The 23406-nt window shown below is 38.7% G+C and overlaps 1 protein-coding gene across 1 annotated transcript in view; it reads right to left on the bottom strand.

Annotated features, from left to right (window-relative positions):
* tpte (transmembrane phosphatase with tensin homology) overlaps positions 1-23406 on the bottom strand; it is a 68628-nt gene that overhangs the window by 35844 nt on the left and 9378 nt on the right. The window contains exons 4-9 of the mRNA XM_078545259.1: positions 17865-17912; positions 14103-14264; positions 12350-12469; positions 9568-9667; positions 6872-6935; positions 6448-6512 (exon numbers count right to left, since the gene is read on the bottom strand). Coding sequence (XP_078401385.1) covers positions 6448-6512; positions 6872-6935; positions 9568-9667; positions 12350-12469; positions 14103-14264; positions 17865-17912 — 559 coding nt within the window. The remainder of the gene's footprint in view (positions 1-6447; positions 6513-6871; positions 6936-9567; positions 9668-12349; positions 12470-14102; positions 14265-17864; positions 17913-23406) is intronic.

The following is a 23406-nucleotide window of genomic DNA, read 5'->3' as shown; positions in this document are numbered from 1 at the left end:
ACATTACATGGAGGCTCGAGTGCCCTTGGTAATTTCAGGACCATTTCAGTAAGTCTTCCAGTTTGGAGGATCTGTAAAACCAAGTTTCTTCAACAGTCCAAATTGTATCGAGATGCACATGCATTAATGACGGCAGCATTCCATCTTTTACATAATGAATGCAACACACATTGCGGCATCACCACAGTTGCAAACTTGGTCATGATTTATAACAAAAACACCCAAAGAATTGAGATTTATTTATTTAATTTCAAAATGTTCTTGCGATGTGACTATGCTATCAGGGCCCTGAGGAGGTGGCGTTGGGCGTTCTTCATGAACGTCTGCTATCCTTGCGATGGTAGTAGGTAGATAATTCCAGGAATTGGAGTAGCAATGATGAAGGAAGCAATAGGTGTACAAATCAGAATGTTGTAAGACTTGGAAGGGGGCTTGCAGGTGGCTGTGCTTATTCTTGGTGCCAAAGGACACAGGGCTGGTGCTGGCTGTTGAAGTAAACTTGGCAACTTGTTGCAGTGCATCCTATAGATGGTATGTATTGGTGCCAAAATGAAGAATAGAGTTTAATGGCAGAGTACCAAAAGGACTTTTTCATCCTGAATAATGTTGAGCTTTCACAAAAGGATAACAGAAAGGGATGAATTGGGGGTGAGGGGGAGGGTGGAGAGGAGAGTCAGGAAAATAGCAAGTTGTCAGAGTATCCAGCCGCTACCCAGTTCTTGTAGCCAGTAATGATGTAGCTGAACCAATTAAGCTTCTTGTCACTGTTGGTGGTCAGTGGAAGTTTTCATTTGGATAGTTTCATTTTGGAGTGGTCATTCTCTGGCTCATCCCCCAAGCCCAGATTTGTTCATACTCTGGTGGGGCTGCTTTTCTTTTTAAAAAAATGGAGTTGCAAAATTGAGCTGAACATGAAAATGGAGATAAATCGACCCATTATTGGTTTATTGTGAGGAAGAAAAATCATTGATGAAACAGTTGGATCAAGAATGCTGCATTGAGGCACTCCAGCAGTAATGTACTGAAGCCACAAATGACTGGGTTACAATAACTACAAACATTTTCCTGTGATTAGATAGGACTTCAGGTAACAAAAGGCTTGACCTCATAATATCATCGGTTTTGCTGGGCTATCTTGGTACCATACGCAGTCAAATGTTGCCTTAATGCAGAGGGCAGCTATTCTTACTTCTCTGGCATTCAGCTGGTGTCTAGATGCAAATGGATCTGGTGAACCCTGAACTGAGTGTTGATAAGCAGGTTGGCACCATGTATTACTTATTCCATCTATTTGCTTATAATTGGGAAGAGGCTGATGTGAGCATAATTAGCTGGGTTAGGATTTGTTCAGCTTCGAGTAGGAAATACTTGGGCAATGCATTATATTGGAAGGTATATCTTGGTTGTAGAATAACAGATTCTCCTCCCTAAGCCATCAAACTTTTGTGCTGTGGTAGTGGATGCTCATGCAAACAGGATAAAATGGAGCAGCCAATATCATACAAAGTTCTGGATACAGCATTCACAAAAACTACTCCCAAAAAAAAAAAAAATTGGAATGAGCACAGTCGTGAATGAATGTGCCCTCGCCCCATGCCCCAAGTCAGCTCAGCCAATTTGCCTCAATAATTTTGAAAGTATTTTTCAGTAGTAAAAACCAAGCCATTCACCCAACAAGAAAATACTGAAGAAAATTTAATAAGCTTGATGGATCATCTGCTCTTAGGCAACCAGAAGTGGTCATCTCATTGGTGTTTTACAGTTGGGTTGTATAGAAACTTTCCCTTGTGTTGGCAGACCTGAATTTCATCACCTCTGCAAATCATGACACAGCTAGTACACAAGAAATAGTTATGTCTTGCATGGCAAGACCTTTTGTGGTTAGAAGTGTGCAATGCTAAAAACGGCAACCTACATTTGCTCTGCATTTCACATGCAGATCAACATTTCCAAAAAGCGGTGGAATAAGATCCTAAGAGGACTACCAATTAGCAAAACCCTCAAATGCCTTATACAGCTGGTAGAGTCTCAATGATGGTCTTAAAAATAAGGCAAATCCATCACATTTGTTGAGTAGGTATCAACACATTTTTTAAAACACCTAATTTTCTGAACACTCTTCAGCATAATATTTTTAAAAACATTGAGAATCAAAATCAAGAAACCCTATTTGGACTAGATTAAATTAAACACTCAATTGTACAAATTTCACAACCTTGGGCTGGCGATCCAAAACACAATGAGGGGAGCAGAGCCAATGGGATTAAAGTTTGACCCGGATCAATTCTTCAACTATACAATTCCTTAAAATTTGCACATTCTAGACGAAAACAAAAATTTGAAAGCGCAGGCAAAACAATGGGTGCAGCAAAGGACAAAAATTGCACATGTCTCAGAACCAAAATGTACAGTGCCAAGTAGTGGACAAAATGACTTGTAACATGCTAATTTCCGATCCCTGATAGAGGTCGGACAACCAAAAGGGTGAGGGGATGGAACAGGTATTGGGGCAGAAGAGGATGATCACCATTCTACCTGCATATTTCTTGTTCTTGCTTATTCAAAGCATAGCAGTTGTCAATCTCTTTATCCAATGATAGGAAAGGAAACAAGCTGAAAAAGAACTCCCTTCAAAAGGAGATTTTATACAAAAGAGCAAGTCCTTTTAGACACAAGGTAAAACAATATTATGAATTATCCTAACTTTTCTCCATCATGGTTCCATAATTGGCTAGCTAAAAAAAAAAAGCACCGTTTAGTTTTCATTCTGATATTTATGGGGAACCTTCAAGGACTTGGGAATTTGAATGTTAATGTACGAGATCATAAGCACAACCCATTGTTGGGCATCAAACACCAATAAATCTTAAGCATTGAATTGAAGTGCAAAGTAGATGAGCAGCAATATCTACACTGTAGAAACCAATTTCCCAGCTAACTTTGAAAAGATTTCTCTATAAAAAGGCAAAATATTTGACAGATTAAATCAAGAACTTTGAAGCAATTATAACAGATTTCATAATCACTCCAGTTCAGTATTTTTCCCAGCAAACTTGTTTATAAATCCAAATGCCATTTTTCTACTAGCGTTTGACCAAGATGATGATCTGCCTCAAAAGATTATGGGGCTTAACACGAGTTCCCATAAAAGAAAGAAGAAATTTTTGTTTGTTCCTTTATTTTTCAAATTGCCCCAACTTTTGGAGTGCCGTCTGATACAACCAGCATAAGTTTTGTTTAGACAGCAATCTCACTCCCTGCCAGTCGTGTTTCAAAATACAAAATTGCTTTGTGTACATTTCTTCACAAAATTTTTTCATAAACATGGACTGTACCAGCTTGTGCTCAACGAATGGTGCAGCTTGGAAAAAAGGCTTGGGGGTTGTGGGGTGGGAAGATAAAGACAAAGAAGAAATAAAAGTCAGTTTCAGGGAAAGCGGGATGTTTAACAGCACTGAAAATTAGACCACGCCTCTTCCTAGGGTAGGGAATTTTTTTGCTTCCACATACCCCCGCGCCCCCCCAAGTCTTCAGTGTTTCCTATCCCATTCAAAATTGGACAAGCCAATTTAAAATGCCCATTGTCAGAGTTTTCCCCCAATCAGTTCTGTGCTTGCCACTGCAAAACAGAGTTAAAGCACCACAACCAGGTCTGACTCCACATCCACATCCCTAGTCTGGATAAGACCTTGAGCAGAAGCAATTTTTAGATTGCTGGTAATTTGCAAAGTTCATTCTACAATACAGGAAACCATATCGCATTGGAATAGTTTGACCTTTAGCAAAATATATACACACTCCATATAACTAGGCAGTGGGACCTGGAGAGATGGTGGAGTTCCCATCAGAAGAAAACAAATGTAGGAGAAGAAAGTGAATGCAGGGCAAGTGGATTTGTTCAATTTTAAAATGAATATTGCCATTATTCAAATAGTTATAGTGCTACAATGTTGAAATGTTTCAAAAACATATGGAAGCTGAAAACAGAGGTGAGCAGAGGACAATTTTCCCCAGAGATCCTGACTTTCACAGGAATTGCTAGTTTAAAGGCTGCTATTTGGCTCTCCCTTGTGCCAAAGTCAACCCAGACAGATTCCAAATTGTGTTTTAGCTAGCTTTTAAGTCAATGAACAAGCTTTTGGTTCCAATGAGATTGATTGATTCAACATGTTTTGAGTTGTGGGAACACCTACTCAAAAGGTTTAAAAAAAAAAAATCAATATTTGGCACCAAACCCACAACCAATAAGATAGCCCGTTGGTGTAGGGAGAGAATTTGAGTTGGTGTCAGCCATCAACATGTTCCGTTCAATTCCATTGCATTCATATTCTATTGCATGACTGAAAAAAAAAATCAACAAAAATCTTGTAAATTTTAATTTCTGTAGATTGTGAATCACCATTGAGCAATGAGTACAAGGGACTCAAAATTCAGGGTTAAAATAAACCAAAGCCGATTTGTGCTAAGGTAAATTCGCCATTTATTGCACTTAAATCATAGGAAGATTACGGCACAGAAAGAGGCCACTTGGCCCATTTTGTCTGTGCCAACCAAAAAAAAAGCCACCCAGCTAATCCCACTTTCCAGCATTTGATCCATAGACCTGCACTTGCATCTGGAAAATGCATATAGTGCAATTAAAACATTAGTTTCCACCAAAACAGATCAGCATCTGCTCAGGTTTCTATAGTTGATCAGCCAGTTACAGGTCTTTTGTGGATCAATTATAATTTTGAGAACAGCATATTTGCTTCACTGCTGTTAGGGCAAGTAGCAATTTAGACCAAGCTACTAAGTAGAATTCACTTTATTCCAGTACCAACTAATAGAATATACAAAGTACCCCAGTCAGCTAACTTTCTGAATCACATAGGCTCTTTCTTTCTCTTAGATCTTTTCATTTTAATCCAGTCACAAATCAAACACTTAATCTTGCCATCACAAGAGCTCTAACTGCCAGACACAACCTACATACAAGTAAATGAATATGGAAGTACACGTGTGCTCATACGAGCAGGCAAAAGATATTTTTTGGTCAAATATCCATCAATATGGAAAAATTACTAAAAAAATGCAATAGTTGGACATAGAATTGATTTGATCCCAAACTACAATAAATTTGATCATCCAGGACAGGCAAAATACCAAATTTGTTTTGAAACCAAACAGGTCAGCAAGTAACGCACATACCATATTTCACTTTCACCACTAAAGACAACAAATTCTTCAGAGCCTTTTAACTTAGTTGCCCATAATCTAGGCAACCATCTCCACGGAATCCCATCAAAGCATCGGGGTGATGTAGAAAAAAAACTAATTATCTAGAAAATAGATTCCATCTAGTCCACCCCACCTTTCATAATATTACACATCAGCAAGATATGGCATCAAAATGTCATAAAGCAGAAAGTTTGCATCATTATATAATGTTAAGACAGTATTGCATATTTGCTCTACCTACAGGTTCTCAAGACGAAAGGGAACCGGATCACAAAAAGCCAGGACTTTGATTGAAAAATTCCAATGTCCAGACCAAATGAAAATATTTATTCCATTCTAAGTTAGTAATTTTTCAACTCACTGATCAGGACCTTTGAGATGCATTTCAGTTTTTGGGATAAATTTTGCACTAGAAGCATCAGCATTGGTGAATGGAAAACGTGTTAGTCGCCCCAAGTACACCTAATTCGGGTATCGCTCACTAGATGCAGAGTAAAAGCTCCCTCTACCTGGCTCAAGCTAAGAACAGATCTATCCATAGATGGAAAATCTTTCCACCTCACCCAAGTTATATTGGCAATATTGTGCCAAACTGGAAAGGTTTTGTAGTGGTCAACTGGGCTCAAAAATGACCCAAACTAGTTTTATATGGGTACTGGATAATTAATCAAATGCAGGCACCTTTGCTAAAGGGAATCCTTTTATTGTGTACACATCTGGCACATGTATTGCTGTGCATTCCAGCTACATTAAAATCCAGTTACTGTTCCTAATCCAATTGAAAAGGGGGTTAAATCTCATTTTGGTTTTTTTCCCCTTCTATTTCCTGCAGCCACTTTGTTGATCAGCAAATTGTATACATGAAAATATCAGCTTCACCCAAAGTTCACAAATAGCATGCACAATAAGTTACCCAGAAAATACATTTAAATTTTTATTTGAACCATAGAAAAAACTTAATCCAGGCACTAAAGCATTCTCTCTCAGGTAACTGGTGTATTTCACTATAATCAGGTCCAGAAACAAAGTCTAAAAAAGACCCACAACTTTCATACCCCCAAAACAAATAGAACATCTAATACACAAAACACGAGAATGACTAGGAGAAGGAAATAAAATATCTGAGCCAGACAAGCAAAACTAGATGGTTAGATATCTCAATTTAGAAAATCATATGTTTCTGGCTGCTTTAAATGTATCACATTTTGATTACGAGTTATATTATACCTCAATTGGATTTCTGTAGAGCGACTGCTTCCCGGAGGACGGGAATGACATGGCAATGACCCGATCTGTAAACAGCACACAAGAGAAATAATAGACTCTAACAATCTCAGATAAATGTTCCTCATATATCCATCACCATTGTATGGCACACTGGATCAACTAACATTGTTCCAGAGATATTGACATGGGAGGAGTTAGCACAAGTTCCATATTATAACTAACTTCAACTGTGTTACTGTGGGAATACTAGGCCTTCCCAATCAGAGAGGAGCAATTCATTCAAGGCTGCTCTTACACATGACGGTTGGTTTCAAACTAACAAAAGATTGGAGAAAAGTTGACTACTCCTTTAACTACAAGTGCAGGGTGGGAGCTAAAATGTTCTTTTAAAAAGCAAATGCTTACTAGCAGGATATCTACAAACCAGTAATGTAAGTAAGATCCAAGTCAAATCCATCCTTTTGATAGCGCCTTTTATTTTCAGATACCTGTATATTAAAAGGAAAGTTTATCAATTCTCTTTCAGTACAATATTATAATAAATACCATTTATAGGTCCAGTGTCTCAATTCCAGCTGTCCAAAACCTGGGGTTGTTCAAAAACCAGACATTTTTAGAACATGCCATGCAATCTTAATAGAATAAAATAAGAAAAAAAAAAAAACTTACCTGGACAATTTGGCTAGGCGCTGCATAGGCATGGTGTGGCACCCGATTGGCTTTGCTGCTTGCGCTGGTTTATTCCCATGCTCAAAGTGACCCTTGACCCCACCCGACCCAATTGGCCCAACCGCCCAATCAGAAATCTGGTAAGATCAGAAATCTGGCACGACCTCAGTCCTGAGGTTGCTGGTTTTGAGACACTGTACCTGAACTATATAGCTTTATAAAACAAAAAAAAAAGTGTAAATAAAATACAAATGTTCTGATGAAGGGTCTACACTGGACACGTTTACTTGTCTATTCACTCCGCAGGTTCCAACCTACTCGCTGAATATTTCCAGCGACATTTTTTTGCCTTGTTATATAGAAATATAATTTAGTTAATTTAATCTTGTTCTAGGGTTCCTGGGAACTAAACAAGTGAGGGCACATGGATGTGCAAAACAAAAACGTGCATGGCCTTCCAAATTTCTGTAAACAGGAAAAATCAGCCCCAAGTTGATTACAGGGAGGAGCACGAATGCAATTGAAAAAATAGGGGAAGTGCAGGAAATAGGTGGAGAGTAGGTAGCTTAGTCGAGGAGTGAACATCAACGCAGATTTAACAAGCCAAATAATTTCCTTCTGTGCAGTGACTTCAATGATTTCATTCAATCACAATCTGTCACTTAATGAAATTCCAGGCAACAACTCATTTAACACCTCTTTCCACAAAACCACATTCTATGGATCTACTTTACTATTAGGGATTATCCCCAACAATAAAAAAACTACCTAGAAAGCTTTGCTCAATCCATAAAACAACGATTACCTTCACAATACAAATATTATCTTCGTTCAGTCTTTCCTCCAAGGTTAAAATCACCAAGACCAGTCTGTACCATGCTAAGGCTCAACATACACTGCTTGTGAAAAATCTAATGAGGTGCATCTTGTTATTCCCTCTTGGCTTCCCACACCCATGCACCAGACATCCTAAAGACACCAGTTTCCTTAAATTGCCAACACATAAATGACTACAGCAATAGCAATTCCCTCCATACAATTCCTTGCCGGTCTGTTCTTACAACTACATAAGTTTCCGCAGAGAATTTAAGTGATCCACGGGAGGAATGTTTTCATTCAGTATGCAGAATCAGGGAAGTACTGCAGAATTACATAATCTGGGTATAACAAATGAACCTTTACATTGATGTTTATTTTGTAATGTATTCTGGGCAGCTGAATTAGAGAATGAGTTAATTTAAAATAAAGAAAATTGTGGAAGTATTATATGGTCAGTTGATTAAACAGTGGGTTTCTGATTTTTGACAGAAGAAGGAGATCTTTAGTATAAAGAAATGCTGTGGCAGAGAGAAAAGGTGCAATACTTTAAGTTTAACGTTTTTACCTTTAACAAAAACAACTCTCTAGCCAGATGGAACATTGCTAATTTCAATAATTGTTGTGTAGTAGTCGCTTTAGTAAATAAAGGATTGCAATTGCAATTTTAAAAAATCAACCCGCTTCTCTCGAAGGGAAAAAACACAGCAACATAGAACCAGCTAAATCCACACGCACTTTATTGTGACCAGCCAGAACTATAGTGGAAAGTTAAAGTAACAAGCACAATTACTCAAACACTCCAAAATCTAAAACAGTAAAATTAAATACTACAATAGGCAGCTTGTCGTATGAACAGTAGGTGGAAGGACACAATTTATCTTCCAGGGTTTCTACTCTGCAGCACTGAGAACTTATTTTATTAGTTGTCTAGGGCAATTGAAGGACTATCTTCCCATCAAAGTAGTCCAGGGAGGAAATTAAACACTACTTTCAAATACTGTGGAAAGGACAGATTTGGGAAGTTACAAAATGAAATGCAACAAAAACTATAGTACTTCACCTCTATAACATTGTCTGTTGCCACCCATTCGCTGCAGAACCCTCTTCATACTTAAATCACCTGTAGTTGATTGCTCCCATGTTCTCCTGTTCAACCCCCATCCTCCACAGTCCATGACCTCATTCAGTCCTACACCAAATGCCACTTTTCAAAATTCCTGCAAACCTACAGCAGGCCTTGCCTTGCCCTGTAACCTTCACATTCATTCAAGAATTTATCCTTCAGTTTTAATCTAATTTTAAAACTATGAAATCTTTAGTTTTCAAGACTTTGTTTCGTCGAGATGAGTCTCTGCCCAAAACCTTAATTGGCTCATAGCACAACTCGCGGATCATCATGTGCATAATTCCAGATCCATTAACCTCCTTTTGTACTGTAACTGTTCTATAATTTACCAAGAAATGCTTTTGCGAATTTAATATTGTAATGACATTCCCACACCATTCACAGCCCAGTTAGGGAGCTTAGCATATTGGCAGAGGTTTGGGGACACTAGTTTTAAACTGACTTTTAGAAAACTGCACCAGTGTGACTCTCCTGCTATTTTAGAGGCGCTTCTAATACAAACTCACCATTCTTCTGGTGGCCTTTTCAAGATGTTTTTTCTGTGAGGCAAGCCTGAAAATTCTAACCAAGATGACAACTCGAAGCACTCGAAAGACAGTCACCACCCTAAGGAACAAAGTTTATTAGTGGAATTATCTATCCTTTAAAAATCTAAACTTCCCTTCTGCAATAAAGAGTATCTGAATCATCAGCAGAAAAAAATATATTTCTGGTGACCTTTGCTACAAAACACAAGTTTAAAGCAAGATTGTCAAAACATCATCCAAATTTATATACTGTACAATTTAAGGATTTCAAATACCTTGCATAGATACATTTTAAGTGACTAAGTTCCTTGCAATTGGTCAAATCATCAAATACCATGTTCTCAGCTGGGATCGCCGAATTACATAGCAATATCAATACTCCTTGGAAAATAAGTGTCTGAATGGGATAGAGGAGCAGAGGAATCTGGGAGAAAGATACATAAATCACTAAAAATAGCGATGTTGGTTAATAAGGCCATCAAAGAAGGCAAACAAAGCACTGGGGTTCACTTCTAGAAAGACAGAATTGAAAAGCAGAAGTCATGCTAAACTTGTATAGAACCTTGTTGGGACCACACTTTAAATACTGAGGGGAGGCAGTGGCATAGTGGTATTGTCACTGGTAATCCAGAGACCCAGGGTAATGCTCTGGGGATGCTTCCGGGTTTGAACCCCACCACGGCAGATGGTGGAATTTTAATTCCAGATATTTATTGAATTCAAAGTCTAATGATGACCATGAAATCATTGTCAATTGTCGTAAAAGCCCATCCAGGAAATCTGTTGTCCTCACCTGGTCTGGCCTACATGTGACTCCAGACCCACAGCAATGTGGTTGACTCTTAAAAATGCCCTCTGAACAAGGGCAATAAATGCTGGCCTAGCCAGCATCACCCACATCCCATGAACGAATAAAAAAAAAAACACAATTCTGGTCTGCAGATTACAAAAACGATATAGAGAACTGGAGAAGTTGCAAAAAAGATTTTACTAGAATAATTTTAAGATTAAGATGTTATAAGACGTTATACCTAATCAGCAAATATTCAAGAGGGGTAACCTAAATAAGATTATGAAAAGGCTTTGATAAGGTAGCATAAAGGTGATGTTTCATTTGGCAATAAGGAATTCAGGAGGAGCTTCTACCAAGGGAATGTTTCTAATTGGAACCTAGCATCATGAGGAGTAGTTGGGGCAAATAGCACAGATGTATTTAAATGGTAATAGATAAACATGGAGAAAGAAACATAAAAGAATATGGGGCTAGAAGGCAGTTAGTGAGGAACATAAACACCAGTATAGACCTGTTGGGCCAAACGGTTCACTCCCACCCTGTAAAGACTACACGCACTGAAATTATGGTGTCTCCACTAAGGATATCAGTAGGCAGCTAATATTTAAGTGATTAAAAAAAAGAGGGACTTTAGGTACCATGAAATGGGATATAGCCCAATTTATGATAACTGAGAAGATTAGCAAAAACTCGCTGTAATATTTGCTCCAGTTTTCCCTGTTGGCTGACCGACATTATTCCTTCTTAATTATATAAAGGAGATCAGAAACTCAAGGTCAGCGAAAGTTCCAAGACATGTTCTACCAGTCCACATAGCAGCCAGTTGATTCAGCACCAGTAAACTATTAGGAATGTGTTTCAGGAACAATTCCTTTGCTATTAAACTGCTTCACAAACATTTTCTCATTCTGCACAACCTTCCACTCCCTAGTTCAGGATGTCAATATCTATGTAGTCAGCTTGTTATTAGTAGATTTCCCTTGCTTTTAAAAAAAAACAGTTCATGGCACTCCCCTCAGAATGCCAGAAGTTCAAAATGCACTCTAGACTTTACCCCTAATCTAGCCTGGCACTCCAGAATGAAGTGTTGAAGGAACGTGCCTTTGTCAGAAGTGTTGCTTTACAAAGGATACATTAAACCAAGGCCTCACATCTTGTTTGCTTTTATGTTTAGGGAGGTTTTTCAATAGATTTCAGACGCCATTATTCTAAATCCTCCCAAAGAGTACAAAATAGTTTAACTGGTTATTCATCTCACTATTTTTGTTGGGTCTCACTGTAAACAAAATTGGCTGCCACGTTTGCCTACATAATAGCTCCTCCACTGTTAGCACCTTTCAGATTCCCTATGTAAATACAAAGGCCAAGCATCAAAGTCTATCTTATTCCTACCAGTTATAGTTTTATCAAAATTCACTGGAAACACTAGAGATACATACAAACATCTTCAAAGTGTGATATCAATGAAGCTTGGGACTCTAACTTGTGAGCCCTTCTAAACTTCCTTCAAAACACCATTGGCCTCCAATTTCTGTTTCATCAAAAAGCTGATGAACCCTGAACAGATTAAATACACTAGCATAGTCGTTCCACGCTTGGCAAACCAATTTTTTTCTTTAAATTCAAAATGCTTTTGCTCTCCTTCCTTGCCCCTCAAACATCCATTTGTGCATTTTTAAGTTTTCCTCATTTGTAAGAGTTAAGTACTGATATCATTGGGGTGTGGCATCAGTCTACAGCTCAAAAGAGCAGAATTAACAGGTATCGAAAAATCTATAGGTAAATCAGCTGCTTTAACCAGCTCCCATTTGGATCAATGGTCTCTATTTAAAGCTGTGAGATTTAAAGAAACGCCCCATAAAAATAATGCTACTGATCAAAATGTAAAAATAGTCTTGAAAATTCTGCTACATTTTAAATCAGTTGTGCCTATGTTAAATTGTGTGGCTTAAATGTATATCACTATACCTGGGAATGAGAGTTGCTCCACTCAAATCAGAAAAGGCATATACCATTGTAATAACCTGGGTAACAACCACAATAACTGCATCCAAAATGTTTAGCTTGGAACGAAAATATACACGGAACCTGCAACAGACAGATTGAATATGCAAATCACATTATTGTAGGTTTGTAAATTTTAATTTAATGGACGAGTAGTTTTCATTGCAGTGTACAAAATGGTGATTCCTGTCTCCATTTGCTATGTGCTTTCAAAGCTGGCACAGTTTGGATCTGTGTGTTATTTTACAATATACAAGATGTATATTCTGGGACAATTATTTTTTTTAAAAACTTGTTTATTGTCCGTGATGAGGAAAATGGTTCACCACCATAAAAACAGTCAGGTAAAAATCAAAGAATGAAGAATATACCATGTGCAGATAAAGTATGCTTAAATCATCCCACCCAACATAGAATAGGCCTTTACTCACTATAACTGCACAAGAACATTGCTATTTTCCTCCCATACAAAGAATTGCCACTTCAGTCAGCCTTCAGTTCATCAATAAAGAACACTGCAGCTGCCATCTCCACTACACCGGGGAGACCAAATGCAGAGCGCGATTGCTTTGTTGAATACCTCTGTTCAGTCCACAATATGACTTGCAAGCTTCTGGTCACTTGTCAGTAGTTCTCCACCCCACTCCCAGTCTAACTATTCAGTCCTCTACTTCCTGCACTGCTCCAATGAAGCTCAACACAAGCAAGGAACATCCTCATCTTTCAATGAAGCACTCTACAGCCCTCCAGTCTAAAACACTGAATTGAACCCCCACTCCCATTTTTCTCAGACAGTAAACACTAGTAATGGTCCTGCTGTAACCATCTGCAGTTCCTCAGGGCCATCTTTTGTTTTTTTTAAAAAGTTGTCCTATCACCATCCCATTCCACATTGCATCATCATCCCTTCTGTCATCTAATCTTTCCTGACAGTTAAATCTTTAAATCTCAAAACTTCAATTCTGGTGAAAAGTTATTGACCAGAAATGTTAACTCTTTCTCTCTTCACAGATGCTGCCAGACGAGCGTATTTCCCGTCTTTATTTAAGAATGTTGCAGACTTCAAACCGACAATGAAAATATAGTCTGTACTCCAAATCACTTCAAACAAAACAGGGAGTGAATGAACAATAAACTATAATGAATGAACATCCTGCCAAATGTGCACCTGAAAATTCTTGGAAGATGAGCAACAAATGATTTAGGACACACCATTTACTGAAAGTCAATGGTTAAATTGCCGTAAAATATAGATTCCATGGGACTTAGTGGGCTACAATTTAAAAGGGAATTGACTTTCACCTTACCCAATAGCCACTGAAAAAAATTTACAATGAATCACACACCAACTTCGTCTAGCATTACATTCCTTTGGCAAGAAATCATCAATAATTGTATATAATTATGCAGGTCCTTCATGCCATCTGCATCAATATGGAAATGCTGTGAAATCTAGGTTTGATTGAGGATGCAGCAGCTATATATAAAAAAATAGTTAGGCATGTAATCCTTTTAGAAATGGATTTTGTCCAACAGCATCGGGGAACTGAGATTTATTTCCAATAGTTACAAGTTTTCCACCTCCTCCCCACCCCCCCAACCTTTCCCAACATTTGGACACAAAGTGGATTACTCTCCATGTAAATTTAGCAAATCATCTAACAGCAAGACTAAATGTTAAAATATTAATCTTATCTTAAAAAGAAAAGGTGCTTACCCTTCAACAAAGATTCGAAGAAGAACATCAATAGCAAAGAAGAAGGATATAGCCAATGATACTCCTACAATTCCATGCCTAAAAGGCTTACTTTTATTTGCTGTTGATAAGTCCACAATTACAAGAACAACATCAACAATTATAAGAACGATACCAAAAATCCTGCGAACAGAAGGAAAAATAGGAATTGGTCAAGTTCCAAATTTTCTTAAATACTTGCAGATTCCATTGAGCTGAGCACAGGAATCGTGGATTCTGTAGGGAAGTGGGAGTAAAGCAGTTAGCTCCAGTTGGAGCGCCAGCAACATCTGAAGGCACACTGGATGAAAGGCCTCCTGTGTCTCAATTCCTAAAGTTCATAAACTAAATAACATAAGTGATAAAGATTGGCCCATGTTCCAATTACATTTTCTGCAACTTGTTCATTCAAAACTTCATACAAGCTGCAGTATAGAACAGAGTAAGAAGATACTGAAACTAACATTTTCATTTTAATGAATGGAGTCTATGCCCTATCCTGAGAGGCAGGGGAACTACTATCTTTGTTCCCAGCCCTGCTTTAAAAAGCTAGGATAACATTGCAAGAGATAAAATGGACTCTTCATAATAGCTTGCTGTACTATTTTGGCCTCATTTCAATGATAAAAGTAACTGCAAGTTGATGCAAATAAAAGGACAAGTTTCTTGTAACATTTTATTCCATTGGAAGGCAGTCCACATAATTCTTTGAAGTTCACAACAAGAATGTATTGCACACCAAATGAAATATAGTTAAAGTGCCACATGAAGTTTTGGGGGGGAGAAAAGAGAGATTCGTTTAGTATGCAATCACAGTTGTGGTGGTTTTATAATGCATACACTTTGATAGTAGTCAGGTAATACAATGCCACACCAAACCATTTCTAATGCTTTAGGATTAGCTACACAACAGTGAAACTTCAGGCTTCTTTGACCAAGTTTAGAATGAACATAGAACCATAGAAAAGTTACAGCACAGAAGGAGGTCATTCGGCCCATCCTGTCCATGCCAGCCCGAGGACACCCAGGTGCCCTTTCTAATCCCACCTTCCTGCACCTGGCCCATAGCCCTGCATCTTACAGCACTTAAGATGCAGATCCAGGTACTTTTTAAAAGAGTTTAGAGTTTCTGCCTCTACCACCAACTTGGACAGCAAATTCCAGACACCCACTACCCTCTGCATAAAAAAGTTCTTCCTCATGTCCCCCCTACACCTTCTGCCACTTATCTTGAATCTATGTCCCCTGGTTCTAGAATTCTCCACCAAGGGAAACAATTTTATCCTGTCCACTCTATCTATTCCCCTCATAATTTTGTACACCTCAATCAAGTCACCTCTCAGCCTTCTTTGTTCTAAGGAAAATAATCCCAACCTATCCAATCTCTCCTCATAGCTACACTTTTGTAACCCTGGCAACATTCTTGTAAACCTCCTCTGCACTCTCTCCAGAGCTATTACGTCCTTCCTGTAATGTGGTGCCCAGAACTGCACACAATAATCCAGTTGTGGCCTCACCACTGTATTATACAATTCCAACATTATATCCTTACTTTTATATTCTATACCTCAGCCAATGAAGGAGAGCATTCCATATGCCTTCTTGTCTACTTGAACTGCTGCCTTCAGGGACCTGTGTACTTGTACGCCAAGATCTCTCACTTCATCTACCCCTCTCAGTATATTCCCATTTATTGTGTAATCCCTGTAACTGCTTGACCTCCCTAAATGTATGACCTCACACTTCTCTATTAAAATCCTTCTGCCACTTTACCGCCCACTCCACCAACCCATCTACATCTATACCCATAGTGTTTCTATGATTTGGCTGCTGAACTACTTAACTGATGTGGTTTGCACAAATGAAAATATTTGTATTAACTGTACATTCTACATAAAACACTTCACTACCACTGCCATACCCCACACTCGAAACCCTAAATTCAAGCAAATATTCAGCAATATCGAATACAAGTTAATACCAAGCCCATCCCAAAAACAGTTTTCTGCCCTCATTCAAATGGGGAGATGGTGGTACAGTCACTGGACTAGTAATCCAGTGGCCCTGGGTAATGCTCTGGGGGACACTGGTTCCAATCTCGCCACAGCAGCTGGTGGAATTTAAATTCAATTAATAAATCTGGAATAGAAAACTAGCCTCAATAGTGGCACCCATGACAACTCAATTGTTGTATCACCAACATCCTATAGGGAAGGGAATCAGTTTTCCTTACCTAGTCTGGCCTGGATTCCAGACCCACAGCAATGTGGTTGACTTAACGGCCCTCTGAAATGGCCTAGCAAGCCACTCAGTTCAAGGCCAATTATGGATGGGCAACAAATGCTGACCTTGCCAGCAACACTAACATCCCATGAAAGAATAAAGGATTCAAATTCAGTAATTGCTCAATTAGCATTTTGATACTTTGGAAAGTAAGCCTTAGAGGATTGAATAAAACAAAAAAAAACGAACATTTACCCCCTCCCCAACTTCAGTTAGAGCATTTTGGTAAAGACACACCTTCATCCATCTCCATGCTGCTGAAACAGTCATTCATGCCCTGGTTACCTGCAGACTCAGCTATTGCAATGCTATTCTGGTCAACCTCCCACCTAAGTCCGAACTAAACTAATCAAAATTCCACTGCTTGTATCCTAACTTGCACCAAGTCCAATTCACCCATCAACCCAGCCAGTGCTCTTGGTTCTATATTATCCCCAGGTGCAGCCACTTTAAAATGCATACCCTGTTATTCAAATCCCTCTATGACCTTGCCCCTCCCTATTTCTGTAATCTATATCAGCCCTACAGCTCCATATCCCTACCCCACCTCAGACATCCCCACACTTCTCCTATTCTGGCCTCTTGCTCAGCCTTGGTTTAATATCGCTCCTGCAGGTGCCTTTGGCTGCATAGGCTTAAAGGACTGCAATCCCGTGCCTAAAACTCTACCTCTCTCTCCACAAGTCATTTCTTAAAACCTACCTCTTTGATCAAGCTTTTGGTCACCTGCCTTAATAACTGAGGTCTTGTGGCACAGTGGGTAGCATGCCTACCTCTGAGCCAGTAACTCCAGGTTTGAGTCCCACCCCGGATTCGAGTCCTACCCCAGGGCTTAATGGTCAAGGAGTGCACATTGTGCACCCAGGCAGATTGAACATTAACCTGCAAATTCTTCCAGCACATGCCAATGGCAGGCAGTGAGGAGAGATTTCTGGTCAGCCACATGATGGAAAGAACTTTGAAGCCTCTACCATCAATATCCATAGCTCCAGACGATAATGCATTTTTAAAAAGTGCACATCGCCACAGCAACTCAAACTTGAGTGAGCTGTAACAAACGACCACCAACTGTGGCTCGGTGTCATTTTTTTTCCTCCTGAAAATGCTTCAAATCATTTCTTTCAAGTACCCTGGCATGTAACTACATTAAAGGTGCTATATAAATGCAAGTTGTTGAAGCGCCACAAAAATACGAGATAAAACTATCCCATCTGGCAGCCAGACTTGATAATCAATTTTGACTGTTTTGAAGGTCTAGTCCACAACAACATGATGTCACTGTTTCAAATATTAGCATAATTGTCACAATGGTGGTGATGTGCCACAGCATCATTTACCATCTTAATGGGAAGCAACTAGCTCAAGTGACAAATCAAACTTCTATAGTTTCATTTAAATCAAGTACACAGGTACTCTTGGCTTCAAAATACATTACAAAATGAGAGGTAGTGGCCTACTTACCGAAACCAGAAGGACATTACATAAGGTGCAATTGTTTTCTTGATCTGACTGCAACAGAAAGTATACAAATAATGCATCAAATACTTTTAAGTTCCATTTTCTATTGTATTACAGTCATTGCAAAATAGTAATTTTCAGGTAGTCAACTGCACTATACACACTAAAAAGGACATGAACATTCTTACAGCATTGCACTGGTGAACATATTTCTGCTATTCCAGTAGAAAATGTACAAGATATTCTGGTCCTAACTAATGCATGTGCATTCCAAGTGTATTATAAAAGGTCCTTTTTTTTAAAAAAAAACTGTACTCACAATCACTCTTTCCTTACGCTTAACAACGTTATCCATACTGCATTAAATAAACAATATAGTCCAAATCAAAAAATTGACACCACAATATACTTATGTTTTCAGACCTCAAGTGCCACTATTTGCCACCTGATCAATAAAGTTATATTATATTGTGCCAGCCATCAGCTTTTAAAGCATTTTACAAGGGGAAAAATGCATTTCACCCCTGTCCACTGGGTGACATGGACCAAAATCAAATCCCAATCACTTTTGACTGGATGGTGGAACTGAAGCCCCACTGTCAATTGCAACAGCTTGAAAGCAGAATGTTTTCAGACAAGCTGATTTCTGATACATTTGTACTCATTTGGTAATGTGCCCACACATTTATAGTTGTACGCCTTATGTCAAATTGTAGCTTTTAACTATAAATTCTGTGGCAATAAGAGTCAAATTTTACTAATAACCTGACTAACTACCAGGGAACCAGGATTTAAACGTTTGTGCAAAGAAACTTGTTAAAATGCAGTTTAAAAAAAATACTCAAAGAACATGCCCAACAGTTGTGTCACATGCAGACATATATTCAACAGTTGTAAGAAGGTCGGGTGTTGTGGTGTGAGGGTGGCGGGGGTGGTGAATGTGGTGATGAATACAACTTTGAACTTCATGGCCAAGAGCCCATTGCCTTTACGGCTATTGGTGATACTAACCACATACTAGAATACATAAAATATTGTATGACTTCCACGTGCAGTTATTTTTTGAAAACTGAAATGGGTCAGCATTTCTGAATGTTTGAACACTGAAGGTGGTTTGTGGGTTGGACAGTAAATATGTTGATATTACAAACTTTCATTATGCTCTTGGAAAAGTCAAGTGGATGGAAAATTGCCGAATGGCAAAAGTCAATAACTCCTAAACCACCATTACAAAGATTTTAAGATCATGGAAAACCAATATTTCCCTTCCTAAGTACTTGTATAGAGCAAATGGCCTGCCTCTAGTCTAATAAAGATAGAGAAGGGCCAAAATATAAAACCTGCACTAGATAGAGACTGCTACATGACAGCAAGTTGTGACTGGGTAATATTTTGTTTGGGGAAATTATAGGTTTAGAGATTGAGGTAGCTCAGTACTTTGTTTAAAAATACAAATTCTGTTTACATAATAGAGACAAACTTCAAACATTGTCTATTGAGAAAGACTGTACTCAACTTTATACTATGCATGTCGTGTTAAGAAATGAAAATACATTCCAAGTATTTTTGCCACCAATCTCAAAAGTAGATTTGAAAATATTTGCTAAACGGGAAAAAAAAATCTGTTAGATACCTGGATATCTCGATTAGTTTATCAAATTTAATTGCACAAGCAGAATCATATTGTATTTTATAAAATAGGACACACCATATTGGCTGCTAAAGTATTTGAGAAACGAAGCTTTTGCATAAAACCCTGTAAGATTTTCAACTTTAAAAACATGAATTCAAGCCTTTAATCCAGAAGTAATATGAAGTTTTTCATTCTAGTCTTAAGCTTAAAAAAAAAGTTAGTCCAATCTGGGCCCACTGCTTTTCAGGATAATGGTGTTTTACATGGAAAATGGAAGAATATTTACAAGACACTTCCAAAATTATCACATTGAAAAAAAAATCTGTATTGCATGTACTCATCACAGTAAGAAATATTGGTCTCAAAAATAGAAGTGAGTTAAGGCAGTAAAATGGTTGGAACAAACCACTGAAAAAAAAAACACAGAAGAAAAATGTGTTATCCATTACAGATTTCAAATAATTGATTTATTGCCTAGTTTGATAGAACTGTATGTCTTGTTCAGCCACTTCTGAGGGCATTGGCGTGGAACTGGAGCCACATTTAGGCCAGACTAGGCAAGTACAGGTGTATTCCTTCTGTAAAAGGATATTTGTGACTCAGTTGTGTTTTGAGAATTAGACAGCTTCATGGTCCACTTTTGCTTTTAAAATTTCAAAAATCAGAATTGAGATTTTCAAATTGCCATGATGGAATTTAATTTCATGTTCCCTGGATTATTAATTCAAATTTCTGGATTATTTGTCCAGCAACATAACCACTATGTTACTGCACTCTGATATGAGGGAGGAAGGAGAAATCTTTGCTATCTTATCTTCATATTACACATGATTCCCAGAGGACAAGTTACTATTGTAACAAATTTAGCCTAAGAACATAATGTACAGGACTTGAAGAGATCACAGTTCATTTCACCAATCCTCAGGCTTGCAGAATCAAATACACTGAATTTTTGCTTAAGGCCTTCAAAAAAAGATCAAATCAAGACTTATAGGCCCAGGATAGCATGTTGGAGGCAGTTGGATTCTTTTCTCTCCTTCCCTTTTAAAAGTTATTACTATTAACCAATGTTCCATGTTATTGTTCACTGGGAGTCTGGATGAAGTGCACCATCAGGCTAATGGATAATTGGACTAGAGCTAATTTGCTCTTAAAAGAAAATCGAAAGCGAGACTAAATTTCCATTATAAATTCCCATGTCCAGATTTATAATGGAAAATGCCTGCAGTAGTCACATCAACCTATCAGCGCTAGCACTATAGTTTTAATATCAGAGAGAGAGAGAGAGAGAGAGAATGCATCGCCACAGAATGACAAGTGGAAACTGCCCTACAGTTGCATTTTTAATATAAAAATGTTCCTTCCATAGGCAGAATTGAAGTCAAATTCCAAACCACAATGGCTGGCAGTAGCCACTGATCTGGGCCAGACATACGATCGGGTAGCTGGATTAATGCAAGGTATCCAGTTAAAGGCTAAAATATTGGAGTTGCACTGCTCAGCACATTTCAGCAACCTTTTAAGTAACTACAAAACAGCACTTGTCATTGCAATAGCAATTCCTTGGATAAACAGAATTGCAAGTTCTAATTACATATCAACAAAAAAACACAAAATGCTAGAAACGTTCAGCAGGTCAGACAGCATCGGTGGAGAGAAATAGAAACCTCCTGTTGGTCAGACTGAATTATCAGCTAGTTTGCCCAACTCTTTATAACTTTGGTAGTGTCTTGCACAAGGCAATGGCAAACCACTACAATACTTTGCCAAGCATAGGCATAATTTATGGACCAACACATAGAAGTCCATGGTTGCCAATGCCCTCTTACTGCATTGAAGAGCAAGAGGCACAATGGGGCTGGACATTTGACCTTGAACGTGAAAAGGTATAGCCCCCACGGATTTGGTGGTTTAGCAAGTCTTAAAAAAAAAATAGAAAAAAGCAGCATAGTTCACAATACAAGGCCATGACATTTGCTTTCTAGTGGTCAAGTTTTTACACTCATTCAAATCACAGCTTCAAACAAGTGTAGGCAGATGGGGGCTTTGGGATCAAGAACATCACAATGCTCAACAAAAACCCAGTACGTTGCCCTCACTGATTTTCAGAATCCATTTTGCAGAGGTGAATAGCTCTGGTTCAAAATGAATTCAAGGACTTCAGCATATAATCTTGGCAGACACACTAGTGAGGCATTGAAAAGACTGTTGCACGGTCAGAGGTATCACATTCAAAAAAGATAGTGCCCTGATTCTAGTGGTTTAGTTCAATAGTAAGCATCCTACTGTACTGTTGAGAGAGCAGAAAGTCTGCCTGCTGTCTTGGCCAATAATTGTCCTGCTATTAGAAATAATTTAACCTCACATGCTGCTCGTAGGACCTTGCTGTGCACAGGTCTAATTGCACACCAAAGTGGTTCATTCAAAGTTCACTTGAAAAGGACACAATATGGCATTATGGAGGTGGGGGTGGTGGAGGTGTTTGGGGGGGGGGGGGAGGGAGGAGGGGTGGGGGAGAGAGCAAGAATGCTCTCCAGTTGCAAGATGCAAGGTCCATGTAGGGATAAATGGAGACTTGCACAAGGACATCCCTTTTTGTTTAAAAGGAAATAAGGCAAGTTTAACCACCGCCACCCTTCCAACTTAATGTCCTCAGTCAGGTGTTGGATGACACTTCGAGTGTCAGAACTTTTTTTTTTAAATATAAAAGAGCGGAGGTTTTTCCTAAAGGTATTGCAGAATTGTGTTTGGCAAATATGTTGTTGTTGGCATTACCTGGTGATCTACTCACCATCTTAACAACAGGCTGTCTAGTGGGATATGGTGATGGGCAACACCAAGCAAGGATTTGGATTTTACACAGCTCGAGATACTGAATATATGTGTTTTATACAAAGATACAAAGTAGTGTCTGATCTAGGACAGTTATACGATGGTTAGGTGCAGGAACAAAGTCATATATTCAGGGGTTGGCACTCTGCACAAAAGGAGATGTTCCACACTACACCTGACAGAATGACTTAGTATGCATCCGTCCATGCTATAGGGAGGGCTGCTGCATTGTACTCACATTTTATGGCTAGCAGCACCCCTCCCCTACCCCCACCCCACCAAGACCACGAGGAGTTTTTGGTATGTGCAATCCATCCTGAGGGCTCAAACACATGTGCTCTGTATACCAGCTGAAGCTCATAGGTAGCATTCCACCTGAATCATAAGGTTGTAAGTTCAAGTCCCATTCAGGAGACTCAAGCACGACATTTGGAAGGACACGCCAATGCAGTATTGTGGGAGGACTGACTTTCAGATAAGTTGTTCCACCAAGGTCCCATCTGTCCTCTCAGGAGGACAAAGTTTCCATGATACTATTTTGAATAGTCGAGCTTCATCCTGTGATCCAGCCTAGCCAATGTATATCCTTCAACCAACATCACTAAAACAATTATTGCAATAATGACTACACTTAACTGGCTGCAAAATACTTGGCATGCACCAAAGTTGTGAAAGGATTTATAATATAAAACACAAGATTTTCTTTTTCATGAATTTTAATTGTCCAATGGTCAATTAGTGACTGCATTTTATAGTGGGGAGTAAGACTTTAACCTAGCATTAATTTTACCTAATATGTCTGGTGATGATAGATTGGGTCCAACAACAATCTGTTACCAACGTCAATACCTAAACCAGACAGTTTGATTTACCCAGAATCATCTTGGCTGGACAATTCAAGACGTTGATTAGCTACATGGTTTTCACTGTCTGAATCCAGTAATACTCTCACGCAGGACAGGAACAGAATGGTTCCAGAATTGATTTTTACCCTCTAGGCTTGACAAAGACACACAAAAATCAATATTGGGCAAGCAAACTACCTCTGCATAACTCAGCAACTTGGTTTGGAGACTCAAA

Source organism: Cetorhinus maximus, chromosome 7 (genome assembly GCF_964194155.1).
Source record: "Cetorhinus maximus chromosome 7, sCetMax3.hap1.1, whole genome shotgun sequence".
Classification (NCBI taxonomy): domain Eukaryota; kingdom Metazoa; phylum Chordata; class Chondrichthyes; order Lamniformes; family Cetorhinidae; genus Cetorhinus; species Cetorhinus maximus.
Note: the sequence above shows the minus strand (reverse complement) of the source record. Positions and strands in the feature narration are given on the sequence as shown.